Raw genomic sequence first — 27,819 nt, forward strand, 5'->3', positions numbered from 1 at the left:
AGCAGCACCAGACTCACTAGAGTACCTCGTTGGAAATGCTCCTGTCTCCAGGGATTCCAATTCAGCAGGTCTGGGTGGGGCCCTGGAATCTGCATTTAGTAGACCTCAAACCCCTCCACCCCACACTCCCCTGTGATTCTGACAAAGGTGGTCCATAGACCACCGTGAGAACCACCAGTCTAGAGTGGAAGAGGTTTTTTTGAGAAAACTCAGAACGACTTGGAATGACCCACCTAGATGCAAAACAGTCTCTGGGGAGTTGGTTACTGGGCTGCGTGGCAAAAAGCTTATGAGTCACCAGCTGAATTATGGGATGATCAAAAAAAATTCTCCAGTGTTGTTTCCACGGGACTAGGGAGCTTTGCTTTATTCTATGGCTCAGCCCGGAGCCTGGCCCTGGCCCAGGTGTCACTGATCTCGAGGGAGATTATACAGGAGTGTGGATGGTGCACTGCAAACCACCACCATTGTGGGGAAAACACTGCATGTAGCAGTGTCATCACCAGGGAGTTAGTGAACAATTTTGGAGCATTAGGCTAGAGCCTGAAGAAGGCTGGACACACACCCTACTTATGTTTCTGTAGGAGGACAGTGACAGGGCATGGTGCACGTTCTGTCACTCAGGAATACAGGGCAATTTCCCAGACTAGGATGATAACATCTTTAGGAGCCTCTATGGATAAGCTCAGAGGCAGAGGCCCTGAGACCCTCTGTAGCCGGCACATTCCGAGTTTCTGTGCTCCTGTCCCCTCAGTGAAGGAGGGAGCATCCGCTCCTGCCACAACAGCCACGAACTTCCCCACGGCCCAGCCCCTCCAAGCTTAAACTCTGCATTAAAAGAGCCCGCTGGCTCTGCAAACACAACTTCAGACCGAGTGCCCTGGACTGAACGCTTCCAACAAATTGGCCACCCTCAGCCCCTCCTCTGCAGAAAACCTGTCTCAGCTGCAGTCCTCCATCCCACCCCCTGTGGTGGGCAGAATCTAGTGAAATAATGAGAAAATCGCCAGGTAGGGATTGGAGATGCTGCCCGGGGCAAGCTCCGAGTTCCTGCCGTCTACCCTCCTTCCCCGGGGATGGAGAAGTGTCTGCCTCAGAAGGCAGTCGGGAGCTGGCGTGCTGCGGGCTGTCCGAGAGGCACCTCCTATTTCACCCCCTCCCCTGCCTTAGCACCACAGTCCCATGGGGTGGACCCAGCCGGGTGGGACATCAGACTCCAAGGAGACCTGGGCAGGGAAGCAGAGCCAGAGGCCTAGAGGCAGGTACCCCCATGCCCAGCCGGTGGAACGGGGGCCCCTGCTCTGTCTTAGAGCCCTTGGAGTCTTGACCCAGATTCCCGGGTTTGTGGTGACCTCAGGATTTCCCACCTCCCCCCTGAGCTCCCACATGGTCCTCTTCTCTGTTGGCACCCAGCCACTCAGCTCCTTCATTTCTTCCCTCTGCAGCCACTCCCAGCTGCGATTGACCAGGCTTGGCCAGGTCTCTGGTAAAGCAGCCACCTCCCCTGAAATACGTCCTAGAAATTAAAGCTCCCGAATCACACCCAGGGCCTGGCAAGGCCTAAAGGCCAAAGTTGCCCTGGGCAGCCAGGGAGGGGACAGGCCCCTCCCTCACTTACACTTCCAGGGGAAAGCCCAGCGGGCAGAGCCGGCCTCCACAGAAGGTGGCCAAGCCACTTGCTCAAATCTGCTCTGTAAACCCACGTTCCAAATGGGTGTCCCACCCAGGCCTGGCTCCTCCCCGCCTTAGCTCCTTGACCCCCTGCTCTGGTCCCCTGAGATGTGTGTCCCCACCCCGCCCACCCGTGCTCCTGTGCGCTCACACACATGTGCACAGTCTTGGCCTGTCCTTGGCCCCATGCGCTCTCGCGGACACCAGGCCAAGCAGTGGGCCCTCCCTAGACATGTCTGTGACCCAGCTTTCTGCTTCCCTGCTGGTGCTGGCTGCAGTATTCCTATGAAGGGATGGAGATCAACAATCTGCCTGTGGAGCTGACAGTCGTGTGGAACGGGCACTTCAACATTGACAACCCAGCTCAGAACCAAGGTGTGGAAGGAGGGCCCGGGGAGGCGGGGGGAGGCAGGGCAGCTCCCATTCGTGGGCAGGGCCAGTCCATCCCTGACCCAGGCCAAGCCCGCCCTCCACGCCTCTCCAGCACCCCCGCTGCTCTGTGACTGCTCGGGGGCCTTGGTGTGGGCGGGTGGCTCCTGGGAGGATTGCGGAGGGAGCAGGGCTGGCTGGAAGAGGGCCCCGGAGCCGTGGGGCTGGGGGCGTGGGGGGCCTCCGCTGCCCGGCCACGTTCCTCTTCGCAGGCCTTCTCTGAAGGGCTGAGGGGACAAGGCTGCCTCGTGTCCCATCATCAGGACGGAGGCGGGTCCGTCCTCCTGGGCCCCTCCCAACCCCCGCCCCCACCTCCAAGCCCCTCTTGCCCTTTGCCGGCAGTTCACCTCTATAAGTGCGGCGCCATGCGCGAGAGCTGTGGGCTGTGCCTCAAGGCGGACCCGGACTTCGAGTGCGGCTGGTGCCAGGGCCAAGGCCAGTGTACCCTCCGGCAGCACTGCCCCATCCACGAGAGCCAGTGGCTGGAGCTGTCGGGCGCCAACAGCAAGTGCACGAACCCCCGCATCACAGAGGTGAGCCATGGTCCACTGGGTTTGCTCGGGGCCGCTGAGGTCCATCCTGCCACGGGCTGGGCCCTGAAAGCCATGCCTGACATGATGTCCATCATCCCTGTGACCACCAGGTGCCCAGCTGGCTGCAGGCATCCTCGTTTTCCTGCACACCCGCAGCAGCTCTAGGCTTGGTTCAGAGGTCCTTCCCTCATCGAGGAGGGGTCGAGAGCAGAGGGGATTCTCCTGTCCTGTGGAGTCCCCATGTGAGCTGTGTCGGAGAGGACTCGAAGTCCTCGACACCCCTTTCTTGTCTCCAAGAGTTCTGGTGACAAGGCCACAAAGCTCCATCAGCAGCAGCCTCATTAAGCAACCAGCCAGTGAGCGGAGGCCGCGCAGCGGTCAGGGGAGCCCAGCCCTGGAGAGGCAGAGCAGGTCAGCGTGGAGAGGCCTCAGGGCTCACACAAAGCAAGACCTCAGCTGTAAAATGGCAGAAACAGACCTGGAGCAGAGTTCAGGGGATGGAGGGGACACAGGCGGTGGAGCAAAGAGCAGTGCGGGGCAGGGCAGGGTGAGAGCGGTAGGGAATGGGGTCACGGGGGACGAACAGGGTTTGAATCCCAGCTCCGTTTGCTAATCCCAACTCACTGTTGGGTGCCCTGTGGCTAACTCATCTCTACCTCCAGGCCTCCGCTTGCTCACCCGTGCCGTGGGTCGAAGCGTCCACCTCCCAGGGGAGTGACAGGGATTATATGAGCGAATCCGTGCAGAATGCCTGGCTGCACGCCAGCCCGCAGAGATCTCATCAACCCCTCCCCCCCCGCCCCCCGGTCATCATCACGTTGTTAAAAATCATTGTTAAATCACGTGTCCAAGCCCATCACTGCCCTGGTGTCTTCACCTTGATACTCCCAGCTGGAAGACCCCCTGAGGTACTCCCTACGATGGCTGGGATCCCTTGCCCTTCTCATAAAATAAGGAGGAGATGTGCATGTCTCATTTACAGGATGGTGTCTGACACATCTGCACCTGTGGCCCAGCGCTTAGCACATAGTAGGTGCTTGGTGCCTCTTTGCCATGGTTGGTGCTGGTGATAATAATGCCGCGGGTTGGGGGGAGAGGGAAGAAGAGGAGAAGGAAGCTCTGTCTGCCCATCCATAGTGAGGGTGGACTGGGCATCCAGCTCTGTGCAGTTTCACACACGCCCGTATCTGGTACCCCAGCAACGGTGGGCACAATCACAGGGCGAACATCCCTCACTTCATCGGGCCTTGCAACAACCCTGCTGTGTGGTTTCCTAGGGCTGCCGCACCCAAGTGCTGTAAACAACAGAAATGTATTGTCTCTCCTTTCTGGAGGCTGGGAGTTGAGATCAAGGTGTTGCAGGGTTGGTTCCTTCCAAGGGCTGTGAGGGAAGTGTCTGTTCCACGCGCCTCTCCTTGGCTTGTAGGCGGCCGCCTTCTTCCTGTGTCTCTTCACGTTGTCTTCCTTCCATGTGTGTCTCTGTGCAAATCTCCTCCTTTTATGAGGACACCAGTCCCATTGGATTAGGACCACCTGAATGATCTCATTTTGACTTGACTACCTCTGTAAAGACCCTTTCTCCAAAGAAAGTCACAATTCTGAGGAGCTGGGGTTTAAGACTTCAACATACGGATTTAGGGAGACACAATTCAACCCATGATGCCCTCCAGGGCCAGGATTATTATCACCCTTTTCCACATAAAAGACTGATGCTCGGATTCACTCTGACCAAAGTGTAAATCAAAGGGGCCCTGCAGGCCAGGTCTCTTGATTCCTGGACCGCTGTTCTCTGCCACCACAAAGGCAAAACACATCCATACGTTCCCTCACTCCTCCCCTCACAAATGATGCTCGCACCCCGGGGATGTGTAAGAGCAGGGAGGAGCTTAACTCATGAGTAAGCAGCTTCATCCAGCAAAGCAGCCTCTCAGGCTGGCCCTCTAGACGTGCGCCCCCCCTTTACCCCTTCACTCTCCACATTCTTAGTTTTCCAGACGCCGAGAGCTTCATTTAGCCCCGACTTCAGTCTCTTGCACGGGTAGGAACCTCAACAATGATTCTCAAAACTGGGGAAAGATGCATATGGATTTTACCTACAGAATTATCTGGAGAAGGAGGGCATGTGGATGCCCCTGGCCCCACGTCTGGGTGAGGGCCCCCCTCCCTCCTTTCCTGCCACCCCCACCCTCAGAGCCCGTAGTAAGGGACGATCCCCCCGGGGGCTGCCTCTCAGGACTGCTAATGGAGTGTCTGGCGAAATCGGCGGGACTTGCTTTCTTCTTGGCCTGAGACCAAGAAAATCACAGGGAGGAGATGGCAAATTAAACAAATCTCCCTGCGACGGAGGCTATTTACTGGCTCCATACTGGCATCGGCCCTCCGGGGATCTGGGGAACCAAGGACTGGGCCAGAGATATAACTCGCTTTTCAGGATGACAAGCCAGGTCTGGAATATCATGTAGATGCTGCTGCCAGGTGCCAGTGGCGCTTTGAGACTAGCTGGGCAGGCATCTGGGAAGCACAGGGACTCCCTCTGCCCACTCCCCTCTATCTGTCTGCCTCCCTAACACAGAAACAAGCCTGTGTCTCCAAAGAACCTGTTTGGTTTTTTTTCCACTGCAGTGGGAATGTTCATGTGCAATGTCACACTCATGCCCATTCACTCACAGATGTGCACACCTACATGTGTGAGAAGCAGGAAGTATCTTGACCTTGTAGGTAAATAGCCTACAAAGCCCAGCAAACTCCCTTCCCATCTTTCACCACCCCCCGCCCAGGATGGAACCCCTACTTGTAATCTCGGGGGGAGGTAGAGAGTAGGAAATATTAAGAGGTGGCCTATCTGGGCTCCTCCAGCTGAGATGCAGGTGCTGGTGTTCAGGAAATGGGCTCGTCTCTGGTCTGTCAAATGCCAGGAGAGGTTAGCATGGAATTCTTTTGCCACTAAGGTCACCACTATTGGAGGTCATAATTAGATCGTGTGAACTCTGCAGAGGCCCCATCTCAAACAGGCCCTTGGTTGTTGAATGCTGACATTCCAATCATGGGTTTTCAGCATCAACGGTGACGTCTTAGGAGGAAAAGCTAGTCATTTTGGCCAAGTGTATGAGGGTAACGTCTAAATTAAACCCATCTCCTTAGAAACCAAGTCAAACAATGAAGGCAGAGGGGCTGAGACAAGTGCATTTCTAACTCCAGGAAGTTGCTTGGATAGTTGGGCTTTTCAGTACAGTTACAACTCAAGAAATAAATATGGTGCTGTTACTGAAAAGTCCACACAGAGAAGGGAGGAACCACCGTCCCTGCTCTCAGAGACTCAGAATCTGAAGAGGATGGGGTGGGAGGAGGCAGGATGGGGAATCAGACACACGTGATACCATGAAAAGAGCACAAAGAAGGTGTCCCGAAGTCTCAGTGGAGAGAGACAGAGAGACCATCTGGTGATGGGGAAGTGACTTTTGACAAGGCTCTTGACGGATGGGTGGCTGCCATTGTGTGGAGGGTTGTGGATTGATAGGAGGCTTGTTCATTTGCATTGAGAGTGGAACCAACACAAGCAAATGCTGGAAAGCTTTAATCCCAACTTTTTCTATGAATTACCCAGTACTATTGCAGGTCACATTCTATCTCTTCTATGAAGTGGGAAGAGGAACAAGAGGCTTTGAACCCTACTCCTAAAACCGTCTGCAAACACAGACTATTCTGCTAGAAGCTGCTGCCCATTGACAGTCACAGTCCTGGGTGCCCTCGTGGACTTGGACTCGACTCAGGGCATGGGGTGGAGATGGGAAAGAGCTAGCAGCCCCTCCCTGCTGCATCAGCAGGCGGGTCATGGTTCCGTCTTGGTGCCTGATTACTGTGCTTCCTCCTCCCAGATAATCCCAGTGACGGGACCCCGGGAAGGGGGCACCAAGGTCACCATCCGAGGGGAGAACCTGGGCCTGGAATTCCGGGACATCGCCTCCCACGTCAAGGTGGCCGGTGTGGAGTGCAGCCCTTTGGTGGATGGCTACATCCCTGCAGAACAGTAAGTGGAGGCCGTCTGAGAAGTGGGGAGGAGCAGGAACGAGAAGTCCATATAAACAGACCATTGATGTTGACTTATCTTGCCTGATCCACAACAGATGGTCTTAGAGCTCATGGACAGAAAAGGAGAATGTCCCTGACACTCTAGGGTGTGGGGGGCTCCTACAACTCCCCAGCCCCTGAACTAGCTAGCTGCCATATTGGGGGAGGTCCAGAAAGGGGAAGGGGAGATGGTTGGAAGAGAAAGGGAAAGTGATTATTACCTCCTTGGGCTGTGGGTATGAGTAGGAGCAAGACAAAGCAAAGTCAAAATCTGCAGACGTGTGAGTTCCATTCCTCACCCTGGCTCCCTCCGCTGTCCCTAACTCGCCACTCCTGTCCTCCCCAATTATGGAAGAAAATCCTGTGCTCCTCTCTAGGGAGGCTGAAAATGAACCTCCACGCCCACTCTCAGGCTTGTGGGGACTCGGATTGTTTTTCTCCAGCAAAGTCTGCTGGTCCACTGAGAGGGCCATTCCATGAGTAACCTTGACCTCTAACCTACGTGGCAGGAGAGGTTTGTGAGTCATGTATTGCCTTGTAAATAAGTAAATACAATTTTCCAGCCCAGCAAACACAAGCATGAAATAAATGTTCACCAGCGCAACAGAATCTATACTCTGCAGCCTCTTTGCTGCCCCTCCCTGAGTGAAACCGTGTCGCTTGTCCCCGTGTGCATACGTTATTGACTCTTTGCAAGGTCTCACTTAGGTAGGTGAGTGTCTTTACGCTTGTGCTGGCTGAGTCTTGCCCAGATTTTGTGATTCTGGAACCATCAGCCCTGCCGTCCTCAATTCCTCCTTGACTTCCGTCCAGTTCTTCCCAAAGCGCTCATAATGAATCAGATGATTGCAGGTTCCAGTCTTGGTAGGACCTATCCTGGTCCATCATCCCTTACTGACCCAAAGACCTTTCTGTGGCTCCTTCAACTTTTCAAGTCCTTCCTAATACAAAACCAAAGCAGGCTGCTACTGTGATTATGGTTTGGGGAATTTTAAAATGCCCTACTCTGGACGTGCATAGTCAGATATAAAAAATATTATAAAGCCACATGATGAAATATTGTGGTACTAGTCAGATCAGTGGAATAAGATAGAACATCAGAAAGAGAATCTTGTTACATAAAAATTTAGTATGTGATAAAGGTGACATTTCAAATCAGCAAGGAAAGCAAAGCTCATTCAATAAATGGTACAATTTCACTTCCTGAAAAAAGTACAATATCAGATTCTTATTTCACATTATACACCAAAATAAATTCCAGATGGATTAAAGAGTTAAGGGTAAAAAGTGAAACTGTGAAAGGATTAGGAGAAAATGCAGGTGAGACTTTATTTGATTTCAGGAAATGGAAGGTGTTCCAGGTATAACTGCAAAAGAAAAAATTATGAAGGAAAAGATTAGGAGATTTGAGTACATAAAACTTAAAACTTGTGCACCCAAATCATTTTGCACAAAGTAAAAATACGAGTGAAACTGAGAATGTGGTTATGCCCTGTTACAGTATGCTCTTTCTTAACATATAAAGAGGCTCTATAGATAAAAGACCACTGTCACAAAATTAGCAAAGAGCATGAATGTGCAAGTCACAGGACAAAGAACTGAAGCCACATTAAAAAAGGTTTAACATCAGTAGTAACCAGTGAAATGGGGAGCAATTTTTAAAAGTTAATCTCCACCCAGTGCAGATGAGAGGCGTGAGAAACTGTACATCCAGACACGTGTGTCGGGAGGGTAACTTGGGACAACCTCCCTGGAAGGCAATTTGGCAATGCGGGTCAGACGTCTTTAGCTTGGACATAATACTTCTAGAACTTTCCCTAAATAAACAGAATGCACAAATATTTATTTGCAAGCATGCTTAGCTTGGCCTTATTTATAAGAGTGAAATGTAGGAGAAATTTATATATCTAAAAACAGGGAATTAATTTAATAAATTATTGTCTATACATGGCACAGTAAACTACACAACCATTAATTCTGATACTGTAGAAGCATCATGATGAGGCATATATCTCAAGGTACATTAAATGAAAACACAGGTTACCAAGCAGAATACAGAGTCTTTTTTTTTTTAATAAATTTATTTATTTGTTTATTGGCTGCATGGGGTCTTCATTGCTGTGTGCAGGCTTTCTCTAGTTGGGGAGAGTGGGGGCTACTCTTCATTGTAGTGCGCTGGCTTCTTTTGTTGCGGAGCATGGGCTCTAGGTGCTCAGGCTTCAGTAGTTGTGGCATGTGGGCTCAATAGTTGTGGCTCACGGGCTCTAGGGTGCAGGCTCAGTCGTTGTGGTGCACGGGCTTATTTGCTCCACGGCATGTGGGATCCTCCCAGCCCAAGGCTTGAACCTGTGTCCCCTGCATTGGCAGGCAGATTCTTAACCACTGTGCCACCAGGGAAGCCCCAAAATACAGAGTTTATAATTAATTTCATAAAAGGAAAGCAAAACTGGAAACAGGTACACCAGGATATTGACAATGGATATTTCTGGATGATGCAATTGGGGTGGGGGTAGAGTGTAGGTATGGCAAGTGCCTTTATGTACTTTTTAAAAAACTGAACATGTATTAATTATGTTATCTGGACAGAAAAATGTATATTTTTGCTAGACTCCTACATAGAACCCAGAAGCTATAAAGTAAAAGAATGAGCAAATTGAACCACACAGATAGCTTTAAACTTTCGAGTAGCAAAAGACTTTACAAACCAAGTTGAAAAACAAGTGATCAACTGGGAGAAAATAATTACAATATTTATTACAGAGAAAAGTTAACTCTCCTAGTTCAGAAGCTCCTACAAGAAGATAATCCACCAGCAAAAGAAAGAGAGGGCTTCAGACAAGTCACAGGGAAGGCTATATAAGTTTTAAACACACACACACACACACACACACACACACACACAAATACATGCAACCTCACCAGTAATAAGGGAAATAAAAATCAAAATGAGATCTTTTTTTTGCCTATTATATTAGAAAAACTTTCAAAGGACCGATAGTCCCTAGTGTTGGACAAAGAGTGAAGTAATCCCACTCAGTTGCTGCTAATGGAAGTAAAAATCACTTTGGTCCTTCTGAACCATTAGTCCCCTTTACTGTCATACATTAAAAGCACAAGTAATCCTTCTCAGAAATCTATCTTAATAAATATGCACTGCTTCAGGAGGTGTGTATGTTGGTTCATTTTGCAGGATTCTTTGGAGTAGGAGAAAAATCAGGGTAAGTTAAATGTACAATAGGAGGATGGTTAAACAAAAGATGACACAGGTATAGTATGAAATACCATGAAGCTGTTAAAAAGAAGAAAGCGCAGCTGTGTATACTGTGACATTAGGGAGAGTCCATGCTGTTTTGTTGAGTAAAAAGAGAGGGGTTCAAAACAATGGGTGGTTACATTCTGCTTTTTTTCAAAAAAAGTTCCACTTTTTTTAAGTCATGTATATGTTTCCTTACATATGTATGTTTGTATATAATTGTATGTGTGTGTATATATACACAACATTTGTGTTTATGTGTGTGTATAATATCAGACATGAATATATATACATACTTGTGGATATACGTGCAAATATGTATATTTGGACCAGCTGCCAAACTTTCTGTGCCTCAGTTCTTCATTTGTAAAATGGAGATTATATATATTACATATTTGCATAGGTCTAGAGAAAGGTCTGCAAGGATTTATACACCACACTATTGAGAGAGATTAGTGAAGAAAGGCACGCTTACTTTTTACGGTCACATTTTGGTCCTGTCTCGTTTTCAAAGGGTATGAACCAATTTTGTAACTGAAACAATAAAAATTTTTTAAAAGGGAAGAACTTACGACTCTCCCCCCACCCTCCCCCTCCCCCCCAGCATGAACACCCCCTCCCCTGCCAGGCTCCCGGCTGGGGCTGGGAGCGGAAAGTACTGCCTGGGGCAGTCCATGCCTTGGCAGCAAAGAGCTCCTAGGCGAGGACCTGAAAACCTTAGGTCTGCTCAGAGGTCCCTGTCTGATGGCTGTGTGCCCTTGGGTAAATCACTTTACCTCTCTGGGCCCTGCCATCTGTATTCTCTGAGTTATTTGGCTGAAACATTACCTGCACTCTAATTCAAAATTGAGTGGACAATTCATGAATTAGGGACTGAGTGTCTGGGGTCCTCCCCAAGGCACCCCATTTTACCAAGGGCGTCTAAGGAGACCCCTGTAGGTCACACTTCCTCATATCCTGAGAATTACAGAGGAGCCCCCACAGGGAGGAATCAGATATCTTTTACCTCCTCCTCCCCTGCCCATCTCTGAGATCTTACAGCAGAGAAGGAGGCCTGGGTAGGTGTGGAGCCCAGGGGTCACGTCAGGGAGGCCTGTGCCCCTCCTGTGACCCATGGGTCTGTCCTCTCCTCCCTGCAGGATCGTGTGTGAGATGGGGGAGGCCAAGCCCAGCCAGCACGCCGGCTTCGTGGAGATCTGTGTGGCCGTGTGTCGGCCCGAGTTCATGGCCAGGTCCTCGCAGCTGTATTACTTCATGGTGAGTCCCGGCCACCAGCGGCCTGGTCAGCCGCAGGCCACAGACCTCTTTACCATCATTGCTGAGCCCTTCTAGACCTCTGTGGGCAGACCCAGGCCAAGGTCGTGGGAGTCCCGTCCTGCAGCGCCTGAGAGCACAGGCCTGGGAGTCAGGAAGACCTGGACTCACGTCCTGGCTGGGCTGGGCTGCGGCCCCAGGGAAGCTGCTGTGGCTCTCGGGCCCCGGTGTCCCCCTCTGGCTGAGGGTCTGCGTGACACGGTGGGTGAGGGTGTGGGCTGTGCCTCGGGACGCCTGAGATTTGAGCCCTGGCTCTGCCACTTCTTCACTGGGTGGACTTGGGCAAGTTGTTTACCTTTCTGTGCCTCGGTGTCCCCGCTTGTAAAATGGGGATGATGGTAGTGGTAGCCACCCCATGGTATTATTGTGAAAATTCAATGAAATCGATCGAGTGCTTCCAGTATCATTGCCTTTACGGTGTCGATGGCGGCCTCCATGCCTACTGCACGCTGCCCTCTCCCTGTGCGCTGGCACCCCACCACTCCCATCCCATTATCCCCACTCATCCTCGTCCCATCCCCTGCCCTCCGCAGCCCCACCTCCTCACCCGCATCTCAGCCACACTCCACCTTCCTCCGCCCCCGTCTTACCCCCTCCGGCCCCAGCACCCTCCCCCACATCTCCCTCCCCACCCCACGGCCTCTCTGCAGGTCTCACCCCCCACCCTCACATTCCCTCCAGCCTGGACCCCACCCCGGCCCCTGAAAAGACCGCCCGACCAGCCCTGGTGAGGGGTTCTGTGGGCAGGGGGACTGGGAACCTTCCCGCCTTGTGACGACAGGGATGCTGGAGACCTGAGCACGTTCCCTGCTACATACATCGTATCATTTCCAAAACTGCCTTACCATCCAGTTAACTTCTCGGGTTAATGACAGATGTGATGAGATCATTTCCTTGTGATTCTGAGCTGCTTTTGGAAGCAGAGCCTAAAATGATGGATTTTATGCCTGGGCATCAAGGGCCCTGAAATATATCAGGGGAGCCCATTTTTTCCTCCCCCTTCCTTCCTTCCTTCCTTCCTTGCTTCCTTCCTTGCTTCCTCCCTCCCTCCCTCTTCTTTCATCTGCCTTCCTCCTCTTTCTTCTTCCCTTCAGCTGACAACCACGTATCAGCTTGCACGATACCTCTCCCTAGGTTATTCGATAAATACTTGCTTGATTGGTTGCATTTTAATAATATAATTGGATGGGCCTGGCGTGCAGGTGTTACAATGATGAATCAGACCCCCCGCAGCCCCTCCCCAGGAGGCCCACAGTCCAGAAGGAGAAAGGAGACGGAGGACTCGCACAGGATGTGACCATGGAGGGGGTGAACCTGGGAGGGACGTGCATTAGATGCCCCTCCCTGCCTGGGTCCTGACCTCTCCATTCCTCCATCTCTATTCTTTGAAAACCAACCAACCGACAGTCACTGAAGCCACATAGGAACTCACGTAGAGGAACACACCCATGCCATGGATTTAGTGGATGTGTGTAATTTTACCTATTTCATTAGCATTTGTACATCCACCTTCTTCTGAAAGGGTCTGAGGGAATATCCAAGTGAAACCCAATACACCTTAAGACAACTAGTGATGAACGTATATATATTTACATAAATGTATATATATATATATGTAGTATATTATATGTATTTATATACACAGGCATTGTTATTCCAGTAGAGTTGAGATAACCAGAGGGAGAGAGAGACTGAGACAGAGAGAGACAGGAACGAGGCTCCCCAAGTGTCTGAGAGGTGTGGCATAGCATGTGAAAACTGGGCGTGGAATCTGGGTCTGAAATTACCTGGCAGCTGTGGTCAAAGGGAGGACACCAGTGCATGGCCAAAGCAAGCACTGGACGTCCTTGGCCAGTCAGCTACTTGGAACAGTTTGTATCCCGCAGTCTCTTGGCAGTGACAAAGCGAACGGTCCTAGGAACGGCTGCTACCTCATTAAGCTGATGTTGCCTTTGGGCCTCTGCGGTGTCTGATGTGTCTCCAGACAGGCTTCTCACCTTTGCGACTCACTCAAAGACCACCACCCCCTAGATGTCCTGCCATCACTTCCCATGGTCCACCCAAGCTGTCAGCTCCTAGAAACAGCCTGTCCCCCTCACTTGCCCATTTCTGTCAGTGGCCTGTCACCTGGGCCCCCCATCTTGGTAGCCTATGGTTCAGCTTCCCCTAATTCCCGATGTCAACCCCTCCGCCACCATGTCCCGGAGTCTTACTTTTCCCATTCCCTTTGCTAATGCAGTGGCCCCCGTAAATCCCTGCTGTTGGTCTGAGCCCATTCTAATCCAGCCACGCTGGGGGATACCATTTTCACCCTGTCAGCCCCCAGCCCAAGAAGAACGCAGGGTGCCCACTGCCTCTAGACTTTGTCCAAGTTCCTTGGTCTGTTCTGCCCTGCCTGTCCAGCCCTTCCTCAAGCCTTTGCGTGGCCTGACTCCTTGCCCTTCTTTATCTCCTTCTTCTGCTGCTCCTTCTGTGATATCTGCTCCTGGGCTTAATTCTTATAACACATCTGTGCAGTTGACATTCAGAAACCCCTTCTGCTCTCAGGGAAGGCCAGTCTTGCCTGCGTGATTGTTTGTAGCCGGGAAGCGGGGTGTGGCTGAGTGTTAAGGGAAGACTTCATGGAAAGAGCCAGAAGGAAAGGCAGGATCTGTCGAAGGCAGGGTACAGTTTTCCATATGGATCTGGAGAAGCGGGAGGCGGTTCCTGGCATAAGGTGTGACATGGAAGGGCACCAAAAGATGGGAGCAGAAGGAAGCCGAGAGAAGGGGCTGGTGGGGAGGAGGAGAGACTGGAGCAGCAGGGCAGGGAAGATGCGAGTTGTTGCCACAAGGCAAAAATGCATTGGTCCAGTGGGTCCCTGGGGCTCAGACTTGTCACCTTTCCATCTGAGGAAGCATCCTGGCGACACACATCCACTTGGGAAGAGCTTCAGGGAGGAGAAGTGGTGCTACGGACCCCAGGCTCCTCCTCCCAGACCCCAGTTTGCATTTACAGACCTGGTCCCTGAGCGCCCCTCTCCCATCACCACCAACAGAGCTCCTAGGGGTTCAGGGTGGGAATGAGGGGCAGAGGTCCCCTGTGACTCATACCAGGGAGGCAGGGAGGGCAGAATGCCCTTCTCTCACGCCCCCCACCCCCTCCCACAGTACCTCAGAGCCTTCACTGCCTTGCCACCCTGCCGGGCAGCTTGCAGGTGGCACACTTGGGACCCCCCAGAGAAGCCCCTGGCTCCTCTGCAGTCCTGATTCAGCTGGGGAGCTCCTTCCCCCGGTCCTCTGGGGAGTTGGGGCATGTTGGGGGGCCCCTCTTTAGGGGTGCCTCTCAGGGCCTGGGGATGTTGGGGATCCCCTCCCAGGGCCGAGACTGGAGCAAGGTTTCAGTCTGCCTCCGTTTCCCTCCACAGATCAGGCCAGGCTCTGATGTGTGGGTTTATTCACCCAAAACCCCGACACCAAGGCCAGTAGACCCCAAATCAGCCCTCTTGGGCTTGTCACCAGTTCTGTCCCTAGAGAGCTCTGTGGAGGGAACACTTTTCCCTCCTCTCTGCCTCCATCCAGGGAGGGAGCCAAGGCAAATAATGCAGAATTTGATTTCCCGTGCAGACCCACTGAGAAATATTTATGAGGCAAGCCTTGAATAATTAATAGTTTCTCCCCACTTTAAAACATGTCTCTATATCATCCTCTCCCTGCCCCCGGCATGACTCTGCGCCCACACAGGAGCCACTGCAGGGTTACTCACTTCTGCCCCTCTAGGACCCCCACCCTCAGGCTGCCAGGGAGCCCGTTCTCCTTTTCATGTTGTCCCTACCCCTAAGTAACTCACTCACTTGCCCTTTCCTCTCTGGGGAGGTGAGCAGGAGCCAGGTCTGAAAGCTCTCCCTTTACAGACAGTGGCCCAAAGGCACCATTTGTGGAAGTTAGAACCAGAGAATCGTCAGGCGCCTCTGAGAGGGCCAGTTTTTGATTGTTTGAGATCAGAGAGGGTAAGTGACTTGTGCTGAGTCACACAGCGCGATCGAGGCAGAGTTGAGAAAGGCAGGCTCTTTCCGCAGCATCACCCCACCCTCGTGGAGGTCTCAGGTTGAGCCAGCAGCAGAGACAGGATACGCGGTTCCTCGGCTTGGTGGGTGCCACGGGGGCCGTCAGGTTCGGGATCTGCAGGGACCATGTGGGCGGGCCCCGCGAGTGCGCCTGCGCGGAGCGGACGCCTGGCGCTGAGGTCCGCGTGTGTCCCCATGAGTCCCCGTGTGGGTGCCCTGTGCGGGGACCCGGGCGTGCGCGTGCCAGGCCGCCGGGCTGCAGGCTTCGCTGGGGATTCTATTCTCCTCCCCTAGTCTTATCGATCAAGGCCTCTCCGAGGGGAGGTTGCCTGCCGGCTCCGAGGAGCTGTGTGGGTTCAACTTTTGGTGCAGAATTCTTTAAGGGAGTAGAGGAGAGAGAAATCTTCATTTAAATGCAGATACAGGCTTCTCACCTGGGACTGTGGAAAGTTTTTTCCATTAAAATGCTAATGAAAGAACAAACTGAGACTCCAAATCCTTAGCTCACAGATCCTTCCCCCATCCCCGCCCCCACCCCCAATCTGCCTCTTCACTCAATTCACTGACCCTTCTTCCCCTCCTGGTCTTCTCTGGAGCTCACACATCCCCTTGCTCTGGCCTCTGGGTGCTCTGGGCAGCTCTCTGGAGAGGCCTGTGGAAGGGGCAACTCACCTTCCTGAAAGCAGCCCTTGCTGGAGACTGGAGAGGTGGCGGAGAGCTCCAGCTCTGGGGTCCGATCTCAGGCCACTTTTTCTCTGTGTGACTTTGGAAACTTTACTTAACATCTCTGAATCTTGTCTTTAAGATGGGTAATGATGCCTACCTTGTAGAATTGATTGGGCCGTTTAAAAAAATGTATATCTCACTATAGATGAAAATATAAAGCCTACCACTGAAAAGATCAGTACACAGTAGCTATTATTATGATGACTGTTATGCTATAGAGGTGCAAGTGCTCGCGTGTCCCCACCAGCCTCAGTAAACGGAACCTGCTCTCCGGGAGGCCGCCACGGCTACGGATTCCAGAAGGCGGTTCCGGGAGTGGGGTGCGGCCTCGGGCCTGCGCAGAGGTATCCTCAGGCCAGATCCTTTCCTGCACAGACGCTGACTCTCTCAGACCTGAAGCCCAGCCGGGGGCCCATGTCCGGGGGCACACAGGTGACCATCACGGGCACCAACCTGAACGCAGGCAGCGACGTGGTGGTGATGTTCGGGAAGCAGCCCTGCCTCTTCCACAGGTAACTCACCTCAGGGCAGGCTCCAGGGTTCCCGGCTTAGAGGGTGGGCGTGGGCGGGGCTGAGCGCGGCAGCAGACTTCTGGCTAACCTTTCGGGGGTGCCTCCTCCTCTCTGGGAAAGTGGCCATTCTCTTTGGGAGAGGACTTTCTGGGCGTACGTAGCTGTGGATGTTGGGGCTCCGTCCAGGGACCTGCCAGGCACCCCTTCCCTGGATGGGCCCATCACGCTGTTGCCCAGCATTTCGCCTCGGTGCCCCCGTACCACCCGGTGTGCATGGCCCTAGGGTTCCATGGGGCACCGTTTGGAATCTAGGGCCCCTTCCCCCGGCTTAGCTCCTGGCCGGCTGCTGCAGGGCCAGCGGGGCTGCTGAGAGCTGCCTGAGGTTGAACCTCCAGGGGCAGCTGACTTTCCCTCCCCTGGTTCCAGCATCCAGTCCCAGAAGGGCACACCTTCCATGAGCCAGGAACCTGGGGTTGGGTGGGGGTTAGGAGGGAGGCAGGAGGAGTATCTACTGCAGGATGAGAAGAGGCGTGGCTGGGGACGGTCCCTGTGCTGCCCATGAGGTTCTGCAGAGAGAGATTTTCCCAGGAGAGAGCTATGCTGAGGGCTGCGACAGATCTGAAGTCAGGCCAGGCCAAGCCTTGCCTGAGTGTTCAAGAAAAAGATGGCTCTGACACTTGTTAAAATGGTAAGGAAGAGCTTGCTCAGGCCTATTGCAATAGGTGTCAGGACTCTCGCAGTGGGGACAGAGATCGGGCTTGACGCCAAATACAGCAGACAGCTGGGGATTTATAGCCAAGGAGCAGAGTGAGGGAGGCAGTGGATGGAAAATTACTAAGAGGAAACAAGGTTGGGAGGATTCTTGCTAAACCGACTTAACAAGACTCTTGCTGAAGGCAGTCAGGGTGATCAGATATTAAGGGTGAAGGATGAGGAATTTGATTAAATATCAAGGGTACTCAGATATCAAGGGGTGGGGGCGGGGTTCTTGCTAAACTAAGTTAGCAGGATTCTTGCTAAAAACAGGGCCAGGCAAGTCGAAGACAGGGCCCCAGGACGAAGCCCAGTCATAAAGGGGGCTCAGAGGAACCTGTCTACAATCTGGTCAAGGAGAGCATCTTTGTCAGTAGTGCTCAGGGCTTTGTGTCAGGGCAGCACTCACCCACTACGTCTGAGGAGCCTGACAAACAGGGAGGGGCACGTGAGGGCCCTGACCCAGGAGCCTGGTCCAGCCCAACACCCAGGAGCCCGGCTCCCCGTCTCCCCTCCCTCCAGGCGCTCTCCGTCCTACATCATCTGTAACACCACGTCTTCAGATGAGGTGCTGGAAATGAAGGTGACGGTGCAGGTGGACAGGGCCAAGATCCACCAGGACCTGTTCTTCCAGTACGTGAAGGACCCCACCATCGTGCGGATCGAGCCGGAGTGGAGCATCGTTAGGTAGGGGCTGCGCTGACCTCTGGTTTCCCTCCTCGACTCTCAGAAGCCAAGGGGAGTTCTGGGGCCTGGTCCTGCTGGCGGGTGGTTCAGAGCACTGCCCAGATCAGACCTTCCTGCCAGGGCTCCCTCCTTCCACCGAGAGCCCCTCTGAGCAGGACCTGGCCCTGGGGGCAAAGCTTAGACCAGCAGGAGTTGGCAGCCCTCGATGTGAGGATCGGTGGGCACACTAGGAGGCCAGAAGGTGCTGCAGAGGGCATCCTGATGGCAAAGCCATCACTGGGAAACCGCTGTATCAGGGGCCTCGGGGAGGGAGCGGACTTGGGGAGAGAAGGAGGGGGTGCAGCCCAGCTCTACTGCTTAGCAGCCAAGTGACCTTAAAGATCCGTTAACCTGGATCCAGGGTTTCTCACCGGTCCGCTCCCTCACGGGACACTGAGAAGGTGATGTGAGGTGCAGACACCCAGTGCAGTGCCTGGCTCTCCTCCCCTCCCTCCTCGCCCCCCTCCCATCCTGAGCCCCCCCCACTGTCCGCTGCAGCTCCGGAGGACGTCTGGGGTCAGGAGAGGGGGCAGAGCAGGAAGGTGGGGTCTCCACGAGCTGAGACGGGGGCCGGTGACGAGTCCGGTCCAGAGAACAGGGTTAGCAAACTCCAGCCGGGGGGCCACATCTGGCTGTCTGCCTGCTTTCACAAATAAAGTTTCATTGGAACATGGCCATGCTCATCCATATACGCTTTGTCTCTAGCTGCTTTCTCACCAGCGCAGCAGAGCTGAATAATTGTGACAGACCATATGGCCCTGATGAGCCTCAAATATTTACTCTCTGGCCCTTTACAGAAAGCATTTGCCTCCTGGCCTTACACCCAAACAAAAGGCAACCTTTGGGAGATGCAGTCGTCAGCAGTTACTCTCTAAGGCCCAAGCCTTATAAGCTTTAGCCGTGACCCGAAAGCAGATAAAGACACAGAGAGGGGCGGTGAGCCTGTAAAAGCTATTCTGGGATTCGCTCCCGGGGCCTGGTGAGTCCAGGAAGTTGGCGCGGCCCCCTGTCCTTAGAGGAACTCCATGGTTCCCGAAGGTGCTCACAGCCTGGTTTAATTCAGTGCTTCCTCATGTCACGGTCACACCGATAGAGGTGTTGTCCTTTCTGGCACTCAGCAGTCGCCCCCAGCCATGCTCACATCAAGAGGGAGGCTGGAGGTGTGTTCTGGGCGGGCCGGGGCTCCAGCGGTTTCACTGCCGTTAACGGAGTCTGGGGTGGCGTGGCGCTCTGCAGAACACGTGGCTTAACGCTGCTGGCAACAGCCTGGGTTCCTGATGGACGGCAATGGGGTGATGGGGGCATTTGATAATTGGGTGTTGAATTGATGACAGAAGATCGGGAGGTGGTTGGACACCAGAAGCTCGTTCGCCAACACTGCCAGTGGCAGAGAGCCTCTCTGGGTTTCACAGGAGTCTTCCTGCACACATGCCTCTGTGTGTGTGTGTGTGTGTGTGTGTGTGTGTGTGTGTGAGCTTCAGAAGGGACAGGTGGAGGCTGAGAGGAAGGGAAGGCAGTAATGGAGTATAACGGTGGGCGGATGGTTGGGGGGTAGAGATGAATGTGGGTGTCAAGGACTATTTACCCACAAGCTTATAACCACTTACCTGCTTTAAATAGTCTTCTCAGTGATTCTCCCATTCTACTCCCATGATTATAGATAAAATGATTCATCACTTTCCTTTGAGTAGCCCCCAAGGAAGCTAGCCTCCAACCCATGCCAGCTTCTCAGGGACCCTGAAGATAAGACAGTGGTGTCCAGGTTTCCACTGAAGAGCTACCCGAAGATGTCTCCTAATTACTCGGTGTCGGCAATTCTCCAGCTGACCCCCCAGGGTGTGAGAGACCCCAGGACATTTCGTATTTGCATTCTTACAGGAGGTTCCTGGGTGTCTGCGCTCTGGCCTTTCCCAGGTCCCAGCCGTCTGACGCCTCTAAGGTGGAAATTTGTGCTATGATTGTCCTGGGGGAGGAGGCTGTGTTCAGACTTTGGAGGGTCTGGTGGAGGACGGTCTGGAGCGAGGCTTCTATCAGGCCAAGGCCAGTGTGAAGAAAATTCCCTGAGACTGGGGAGCGTGGGCAAAGAGATGCTGGGAGGCTGCAGAGAAGCAGCGGGCTCAGGTCAGGAGGCCTTGGGGGGCCAAGGGGGCCGTGCTGCAGGCCCAGCCTCCATGGGGTGTCCACGTTCCGAGTGAGCTCGGCACAGGATGGCCGGGGACATCTGGTCATCACTGTCTTCCCCCTGGTTGCTGAGAACTCATCCTTATTATCATGCAGTCAGCTTGTCAGCTCGCCCCCGTGAGTGTCCTCCGGCCGCCCCGGTTATCACTGTCTTCAAGGCCCGAGCTCAGCCTGGTTGATCACCACCATCATCCTTGTCGCCCGCAAGCACCATTGCTTTTCCATCCCTGTGTTTACACGCCTCCTTCTCTCTTCCCACTCAGTGGGAACACACCAATCGCCGTGTGGGGCACTCACCTGGACCTCATACAGAACCCCCAGATCCGCGCCAAGCACGGAGGGAAGGAGCACATCAATGTGAGTCCAGGGCTGGCAGGGCTCACGGGGCAGCCCGCTCAGCACGCGGCCGCCCTAAAGGGTGTGGGGGGCTGTCTGAGGGCTCAGGCAGGCTCAACTCAGACACCGATGACCCATCATGTGTGACACCCCTGGATGCTGGGATGGCGGGATAGGGGAGCAGGCATGAGGCCATTTCTGCACCCTGGGGTGCAGGCATGGAGGAGTAATTGCTCCTGGGTTTCTGGGGTTTCAGACTCTTATTCCTCCATCCTCTGACCTCCAGTACCACTCCTTAGCTTAGAGATACCCTAGTGCCTGCCACACCTGCCGTGGGTGCCAGCTGCAGAGCTGGTCCTTGCATGCCCAGGTTATGTGGTCCTGGCTCCGCTGGAGCTGTTGGGACCTATCCATGACTGTCCCGTCAACACTAGGCTGTACCACGGCACTGAGGGAGACCTGGTGGGCGGCTGGGGCTGCGGGTGTGCGGAGACACGCCGTGTAGTCCTCCTTCTCCGTCTCCTTCCCAGCTCTGCGAGGTTCTGAACGCTACTGAGATGACCTGCCAGGCTCCAGCCCTCACTCTGGGGCCCGACCACCAGTCTGACCTGACAGAGAGGCCCGAGGAGTTTGGGTTCATCCTGGACAACGTCCAGTCCCTGCTAATCCTCAACAAGACCAACTTCACCTACTACCCCAACCCTGTGTTTGAAGCCTTCGGTCCCTCAGGAACCCTGGAGCTCAAGCCCGGCACACCCATCATCCTAAAGGTAGAGGGAGGTGGGAGGAAGGAGGCCACTGTGTGCAAGGGGAAGCTTTCCAAGTCGCAGAAGGAGGTTGTGAGTCATGGGCTTCTGCCAGATCTCCTGGCTGGCGTCACTAGCGAGCAGAGGTTGTGTTATAGCCCAGAGTATGGTAAACGCTCTCGTTGAGTTTGTATTGAGAGGGGCACTCTCTTTATGGACCATAGAAAGCTGGTCAGGGCAGTCGAATCCACCCTGGCCCTGTGATTTCCAGCTTTGGCCCCTGAGCCCAGGACTTGGGAGTTCAGAGGCTCATACTGCCTGCTCCTGTGCAGCCCTTTGCAAACCACCTCATAGAGCTTCTTTGGAGCATGGATCACAAATTAATTTTAACTCATATGACAATTTGAATCAACTGGTAGTGACTGATCGCAGCTCTGTGTTGAGAAGGATTCTGAGGCTGCATTTGGGATAAGCTGGAAAGAGAGCCTTGATTATTGATTTCCCACTGAGGAAGGGGGAATAGTAGTATAGGTGTTGTGAAACTTTTTGGACTTATTAGGGAAGGTGGCCTTTCCACCAGCTCCTCAGAAGGATGGGACCTTTGGGTGGGAGCATGTGCTCCTGACTCTGGGTGGGAACTTGGGCTTTCCTGTCCATGCAGGGCAAGAACCTGATCCCACCCGTGGCCGGGGGCAACGTAAAGCTGAACTACACCGTGCTGGTCGGGGAGAAGCCGTGCACCGTCACGGTGTCAGACGTGCAGCTGCTCTGCGAGTCCCCCAACCTCATCGGCAGGCACAAAGTGATGGTGAGGCTGGCAGGACTCCACCCTAGATGGGCGGGCACTAGGGAGGCCGTGGGGTGATTGGTCCAGTACCATCCTGGGCCACCAGGGCTTTCTGAGTGGGGATTCTGGCCTGTTTGAACCTTCCTCGTAGCTAGCCCATACCTCCAGTTCCTTCTCCCCATCCCACTTCGGATTTCTTTCTTCTGTATTGTCGTTCTTTCCATACTGGCTGGTGTTATAGTAAAGGCAAGGTGAAACAGCATTCAGTGATGAAACAGCATTCAGAGGTCAGAGACCCTTCCAGGAGAGGACCATTGCTGATCCAAGATCTGTCCCCGTGCCTTAGTCATCTGTCCTCACAACGGGACGAGTCTTCGGGGATCCAGTCTTTGACCCAATTGAGTGCTGTTTCATCATGAAGACAACCATGTTCGCTCCCGAATAATAAAATGTGTGGTTTTCCCAGCTGTGGGGGTGGCCTGCCCTGGGCCATCCACACTCCCTCCTTCTGCCCCAGATGCCCTCTCATCTGCTTTTACAGCCAAAGATGATTCTGCTCCACGGAGCCATTTCCCTCACGTGGCCCTGGTCACCGGCTCACCGGTGGCTTGGGACCGTTCCCTAGGATGCTCCGTCCCCACCCAGCTCCCCCTCTCGCGACGTGTCCCCCCAGGCCCGAGTCGGTGGCATGGAGTACTCCCCAGGCATGGTGTACATCGCCCCGGACAGCCCGCTCAGCCTACCCGCCATTGTCAGCATCGCCGTGGCCGGCGGCCTCCTCATTATCTTTATCGTGGCCGTTCTCATCGCCTATAAACGCAAGTCCCGGGAAAGCGACCTCACGCTGAAGCGGCTGCAGATGCAGATGGACAACCTGGAGTCCCGTGTGGCCCTGGAGTGCAAAGAAGGTACGGAGGGGCAGGGGGCTGGCCGTGTGGACGCCCGCGCGTGCAGCTCACACGTCAGCAGCTGTGGGCAGCCCTGTGCCTGGATCTCCTGTGTCCACAACCTCTACCTTAAGTCCGACCAGGGTCATTTCAGACCCCACTAGAGTCGCTTCCGGCCCAGGATCCTGGCCAGGTGGGTTTTGCACTCTCCTCTCCGGGAGGCCCGCAGGTGTCTTGCCATGACGCACTGAAGCAATCTTCAGCTCTCTTCCTTCAGAAGGAAGGTAAGGCTGGAGGGCTGATCTGAGATTTAGAGGAAAAAGTGTGTCACAGCTTGTATTTTTAAAAATTACCAACACCACCATGAAGTGAAATCAACCGCACTAAATCCAAGAAGGAAATTTAGGAGTCAGACTCTTGTCACCCCCAGGATATCATTCGTGAGTCACCCCGGGAGGGTCTGAGCTGGTTCTTTGTGTAGATTTATACGCGGAGTAATCAGCCTGTACCTGGGGCTCTGGCATTCCCACCAGGGAGGCCGCGGCTCTCAAATGGGGAAGCGGGTCCCTTCCATCCTCCCTCCACGTCCTCAGCTGTCAACACAGCATCCGCCTTGTGGGACTGTTAATTACTGCCTTTTATTATATTTACGCTGCTTAATTTTTTTCTCGGCAATGTACTCTTCCCTCTAATTAGGTGTAGTGATTAGAATCTCTTTTATGTGTGCCAGGCGTGAGACTTTGAACGTTGGAGGCATTCGGTGACTTGAAGGAAAGATGCAGACCTATAAAAAGGCAACCCGCTCCTTCTCCTCCCTGCCAGCTGAGCACCCTAACTGGGAGGGGGCAGCTGGGGGAGCATGAAGCCAGGGTCCTCTCGGTTCCTCTTGGCACATTCCAGAGAAGGAGGAATTAGCAGTCACACAGGGAGTCCTGACTTGGGGACACCAGGAGAGGGCCTTGGCTTCCAGCTTGGGAGAGGCTGTCTCACGTGGCTGGGAAGAGAGATGATGGCGTGAAGGGCACCTAGGATTGGCCTTGAAAGTGTTTCCCAGGGGTTCCCAGAGCTGGCTCTTGAACACTGAAAGGGCAGCTTGGGTCCAGGGAAGGCAACTTCCTGAAGACTTGACAGTGAGCCAGGCCGTTGGTCACACAGTCTCAGAAAAGGCCCAGCCTGGGCCCCTCCCAGGCCTGACCTTTGGGTATATAGACACCCGCACATGCGGGCACACACGGCTGTGAACGCTCACTGATTTACACTCAGGTGGTCACTCATGCCCTTGCACTCACCTTTACACTCACGCCCGTAACACCTTCCCACAAACACGCACACACGTGTGTTCCTCACTCAGCACACACGTGAGTGCTCATCAGGGCTTTTGGTGGCAATACATGCCAGAAAGGCTTCCTGACTCCCCTTTCACATGTATTGGTATAAGTTCCACTCAGGTGTGTTAGGGTTGCTCTGCCTTCAGAGTCGCTTTCCTTGACAAGGTCCCCCACATCCATGTGACTCGGGGTACAGAAAGAGAGCAGCACAGGAGGGGTCTTCAGCAGCCTCTCCAGGGCTTCCCGGGGCATCCCTGTTGTCAAACAAGAAGCACTGGTATCCTCAAGGCCCGGAGACCCAAGGTGCAGAGGCAGGAGGTCAGCACTGCCGGGTGCGGTGGGGCCCCGCCGACAGCGCCTGGGCGGTCGCACTGTGTTTCTGTCTTCAGCAGAGCCCACTAGGCGCAGGGCTGGCTTTTCGAGGCTCCTGGAGCTACATCGGGCTTGTGAATTCCTGCTGAGCCCAAGAAGTACTTTTTCCCTATTCTTGTCTATAAAATAGAAAGTATTGTTTAATCAGTGTCCTCTGGCTGTTCTTCTTTGCAAGATGTTTTAATCCATCTTGGTTGTGTGTGTGTCTGTGTGTGTGTGTGCATGCATGTATGTACTTGTGCATTTGCATGTGCTGAGGGAAAAGGTGGAGAAAGGAAGGGCTGAGCCCATTGTCTGCAATAACCTCCCGGGGTGGAGGGCGGTACCCAGGACAGAGCGTGATCACACGGCTGTGCAACGACGGGTCCATGTGCGGGACTTTCTCGGGGCGGCAGGGTGGTCTTGAAGCTTCATGACCGTCCTGAGGCCTGGGCTGCCTCCACAGGCAGTGGTACCCATGTGCAGAACTTAATTCACCATTGAGTAGCATTACTTTGAGGAGGGAAGGACGTAGAGACACCCTGCGTATTTATCCAGAAGGGATATATCAGCTGGGCAGCTGCGAGGCCTAAAACTGGAGCTTCAGAAGAAATAGTTCTTAACTCCTGTAAGGAAATCCACTGTAAAACACAGAGTCCAGGACAGACCTCCATCACTGGAACCTCCTCCTTCACACCCCCTTTCCTTCCATATCACCCCAAACCCCCAGCATATTTTTCAAGTCAAAGCCCTCATCTTCAGAGGGGGAGGTCCTCCTGGCCCCACAGCAGGTCAGATCTGTGGACAGCCTGCCCCCCATTCATTCTTTGGAAGGGATCTGGCCCAAGACAAGCTTCTTTGTGCTGCGTCTTTCTCCCATCCCTACATCGTTCACCTCAGCTCTGTAAAACAGCCCCATCCTTATTCCTGTGCTACTTCGGTCCGTTAGGCAGGTCTCCGGGAGCCTGGGAGAGGGTTCTGAGTGTTCCGAGGCAGAGCAGTTCTTGGACCAGGTCCGTCCAGCAGTTTCATGGGCTTCTCTTTGTGCCAGCGTTTGCCGAGCTGCAGACGGACATCCACGAGTTGACCAGTGACCTGGACGGAGCCGGAATTCCCTTCCTGGACTACAGAACCTATACCATGCGGGTGCTGTTCCCGGGAATTGAAGACCACCCTGTCCTCCGGGACCTTGAGGTGAGAAGCCGTTCCCGCGGCCAAGTCCTTTTCTGTCACAGTGTTAGTGCGGAGAGAGAGGCTGGTGACCAGGTCCCGACGCCTCATTCAGGGGAGGCTCAGCTGAGGCCAGGGAGGGGACGAGGCTTGCCCGTTACCCTGCCCCGTCGGCGCCCGCCCGTCCCTCCAGAGGAAAGGGAGCTCAGAGCAGAGGTGGGAGTAGGGCTTTGGGTCTCAGGGGGTCATAGGTCCCTTGAGAATTGGATGGAAGCTGAAGACCCTCTCCCCAGAAAAACTGTCCCTAGATGCAGAAACGGGAGATCTGGCAGACAATGTAGGGAGTTCACGGACCCTCTTTAAGGAGCCACAATACACGGGATTTCACCACTTAGCTGGCACTCCGTAAGTAAATGTGCAAAAAATAAGTGCTGTGCTCAGGAGGGAGGTGGGAATATGAATGGTAAGAACATCACTGCCTTTGTAGCAGCAGGGACCTCGTCTTGTGAACGTTTTATCCCACTTACTGTCTAGCGTGGTGTCTGGCTTATGCGTGTCTTCATATTACCCTTTGTTCTGAAAGGGATCTGGGATGACTTATAAAGATAAATACCAGAGAAAAGCGAAAAATGTAAATGAGGAAACCAGGGCAAAATAATAATCATGAGGAAAATTACCCAGCGTTAACTTGACTAACATCCTGGTCCAGTTCTCAGTGCTTTACACGTGTACATTGATTTAACCTCTCAAGAGCCCTCGGAAGCAGGTATACCCATTTCACAGGTGAGAAAACTAAGGCCACACAACTGAGAGGGAGTGGGGCTGGGATCTGAGTCCAGCGGGTAGATGCTAGAGTCTATATTCCCAAGCACAAGCCGGTGCACTTGGCTTCTGAGGGGCTATGTCCATGTCACGCTTTATAGCTCTGGAGACTTATTTGGATGGATCAAAAATCTTGGGCCAAAACACCACGGAAAATAAGAGTAATTCCATATTTATATTGTCCGTAACATAGAAACAGACCTGTCACTCCAGAGTTGCACAGCTAAGCAGGTACTGACCCCCGTGGGAATGTCTGCGTGGGTTCTCCAAGGGGATGTAGAGTCTGTGTCCCTCTATAGGAAACACAGCAAATCCCCGGGGCCTTGGGGCCCACACACATCAACTTGATTGTGGAATGAAGCGTGTGTTTGTGGGTAGGTGTGGGTGTGTGTGCACGCGCATGTGTGTGACTTATGTGTAGACTGCATACCTCATTTATCTTTGTAATTCTGGCTTCCAGCAGAGTGCTTGACACATAGTAGGCATTCGGGAAGTATTGAATGATTTGAATAAATAAATGTCTGTGTGTCTGCATGAATTAGGGTGGAAATGGCAGTCCTAGGAAGGGAGGTTGTGTTTGAACATCCCAGTACCCCTCAAAATAAGAATTCAACTAGAATGAGTATGTAAAGTTATTCTCTCTTTTTCACTAGCTCAAAATTCCAAGTAGATTTCCTTTAAGCATTTAACTTTTAAATCAGATTTTCTGAGACCATTTCCAAGCTGGCATCCCTGTAGGGCAGCCAGAGTCCTTTGGAGCGGGCTGAGGGAGAGGCTTCTCCCACACCAGGTGTTTTCTTGATGGACACACACACACTCCACACTGCTTTCCCAACAGTCCTATGGCCCATGTTATAAATCACGCCACGTCCTATCATGTGGTCTTATTCCGTATTCGATCCCGTTTATCTTATGACTTCCCCACCCGCCCTTGCATCTCTGTAGATGTTCAGATTCTCAGGCACTGGTGTAGCACACACCCAAGGGCAGTACACTCGCAAGGGCTGCCCAGGGAGGTGGAGGTGAGTTACAGGGCTCATCCTCCCACAGGATGTTGTGGGTGGTGGTGCAGGTTCAACACGGCACTGCTCCAGATGCACCAATTGTATGCGGCACTTCCTGGAGTTGTGCAGTGCACGACCTGCCTCACTGTCTATAGCAACCCTCTCCGCCTGAGACCA

The 27,819-nt window shown here is 53.4% G+C and overlaps 1 protein-coding gene across 3 annotated transcripts in view; it reads left to right on the plus strand.

Annotated features, from left to right (window-relative positions):
* PLXNA4 (plexin A4) overlaps positions 1 to 27,819 on the plus strand; it is a 362,426-nt gene that overhangs the window by 292,827 nt on the left and 41,780 nt on the right. For all 3 annotated transcript variants that reach the window (XM_057733462.1, XM_057733460.1, XM_057733461.1), the window contains 11 exons: positions 1,950 to 2,046; positions 2,443 to 2,633; positions 6,509 to 6,660; positions 11,094 to 11,211; positions 16,415 to 16,551; positions 17,827 to 17,991; positions 20,475 to 20,568; positions 21,078 to 21,317; positions 21,955 to 22,101; positions 22,754 to 22,988; positions 25,698 to 25,840. In XM_057733462.1, the coding sequence (XP_057589445.1) occupies positions 1,950 to 2,046; positions 2,443 to 2,633; positions 6,509 to 6,660; positions 11,094 to 11,211; positions 16,415 to 16,551; positions 17,827 to 17,991; positions 20,475 to 20,568; positions 21,078 to 21,317; positions 21,955 to 22,101; positions 22,754 to 22,988; positions 25,698 to 25,840 (1,719 nt within the window). The remainder of the gene's footprint in view (positions 1 to 1,949; positions 2,047 to 2,442; positions 2,634 to 6,508; positions 6,661 to 11,093; positions 11,212 to 16,414; positions 16,552 to 17,826; positions 17,992 to 20,474; positions 20,569 to 21,077; positions 21,318 to 21,954; positions 22,102 to 22,753; positions 22,989 to 25,697; positions 25,841 to 27,819) is intronic.

This window comes from Hippopotamus amphibius, chromosome 4, assembly GCF_030028045.1.
Source record: "Hippopotamus amphibius kiboko isolate mHipAmp2 chromosome 4, mHipAmp2.hap2, whole genome shotgun sequence".
Classification (NCBI taxonomy): domain Eukaryota; kingdom Metazoa; phylum Chordata; class Mammalia; order Artiodactyla; family Hippopotamidae; genus Hippopotamus; species Hippopotamus amphibius.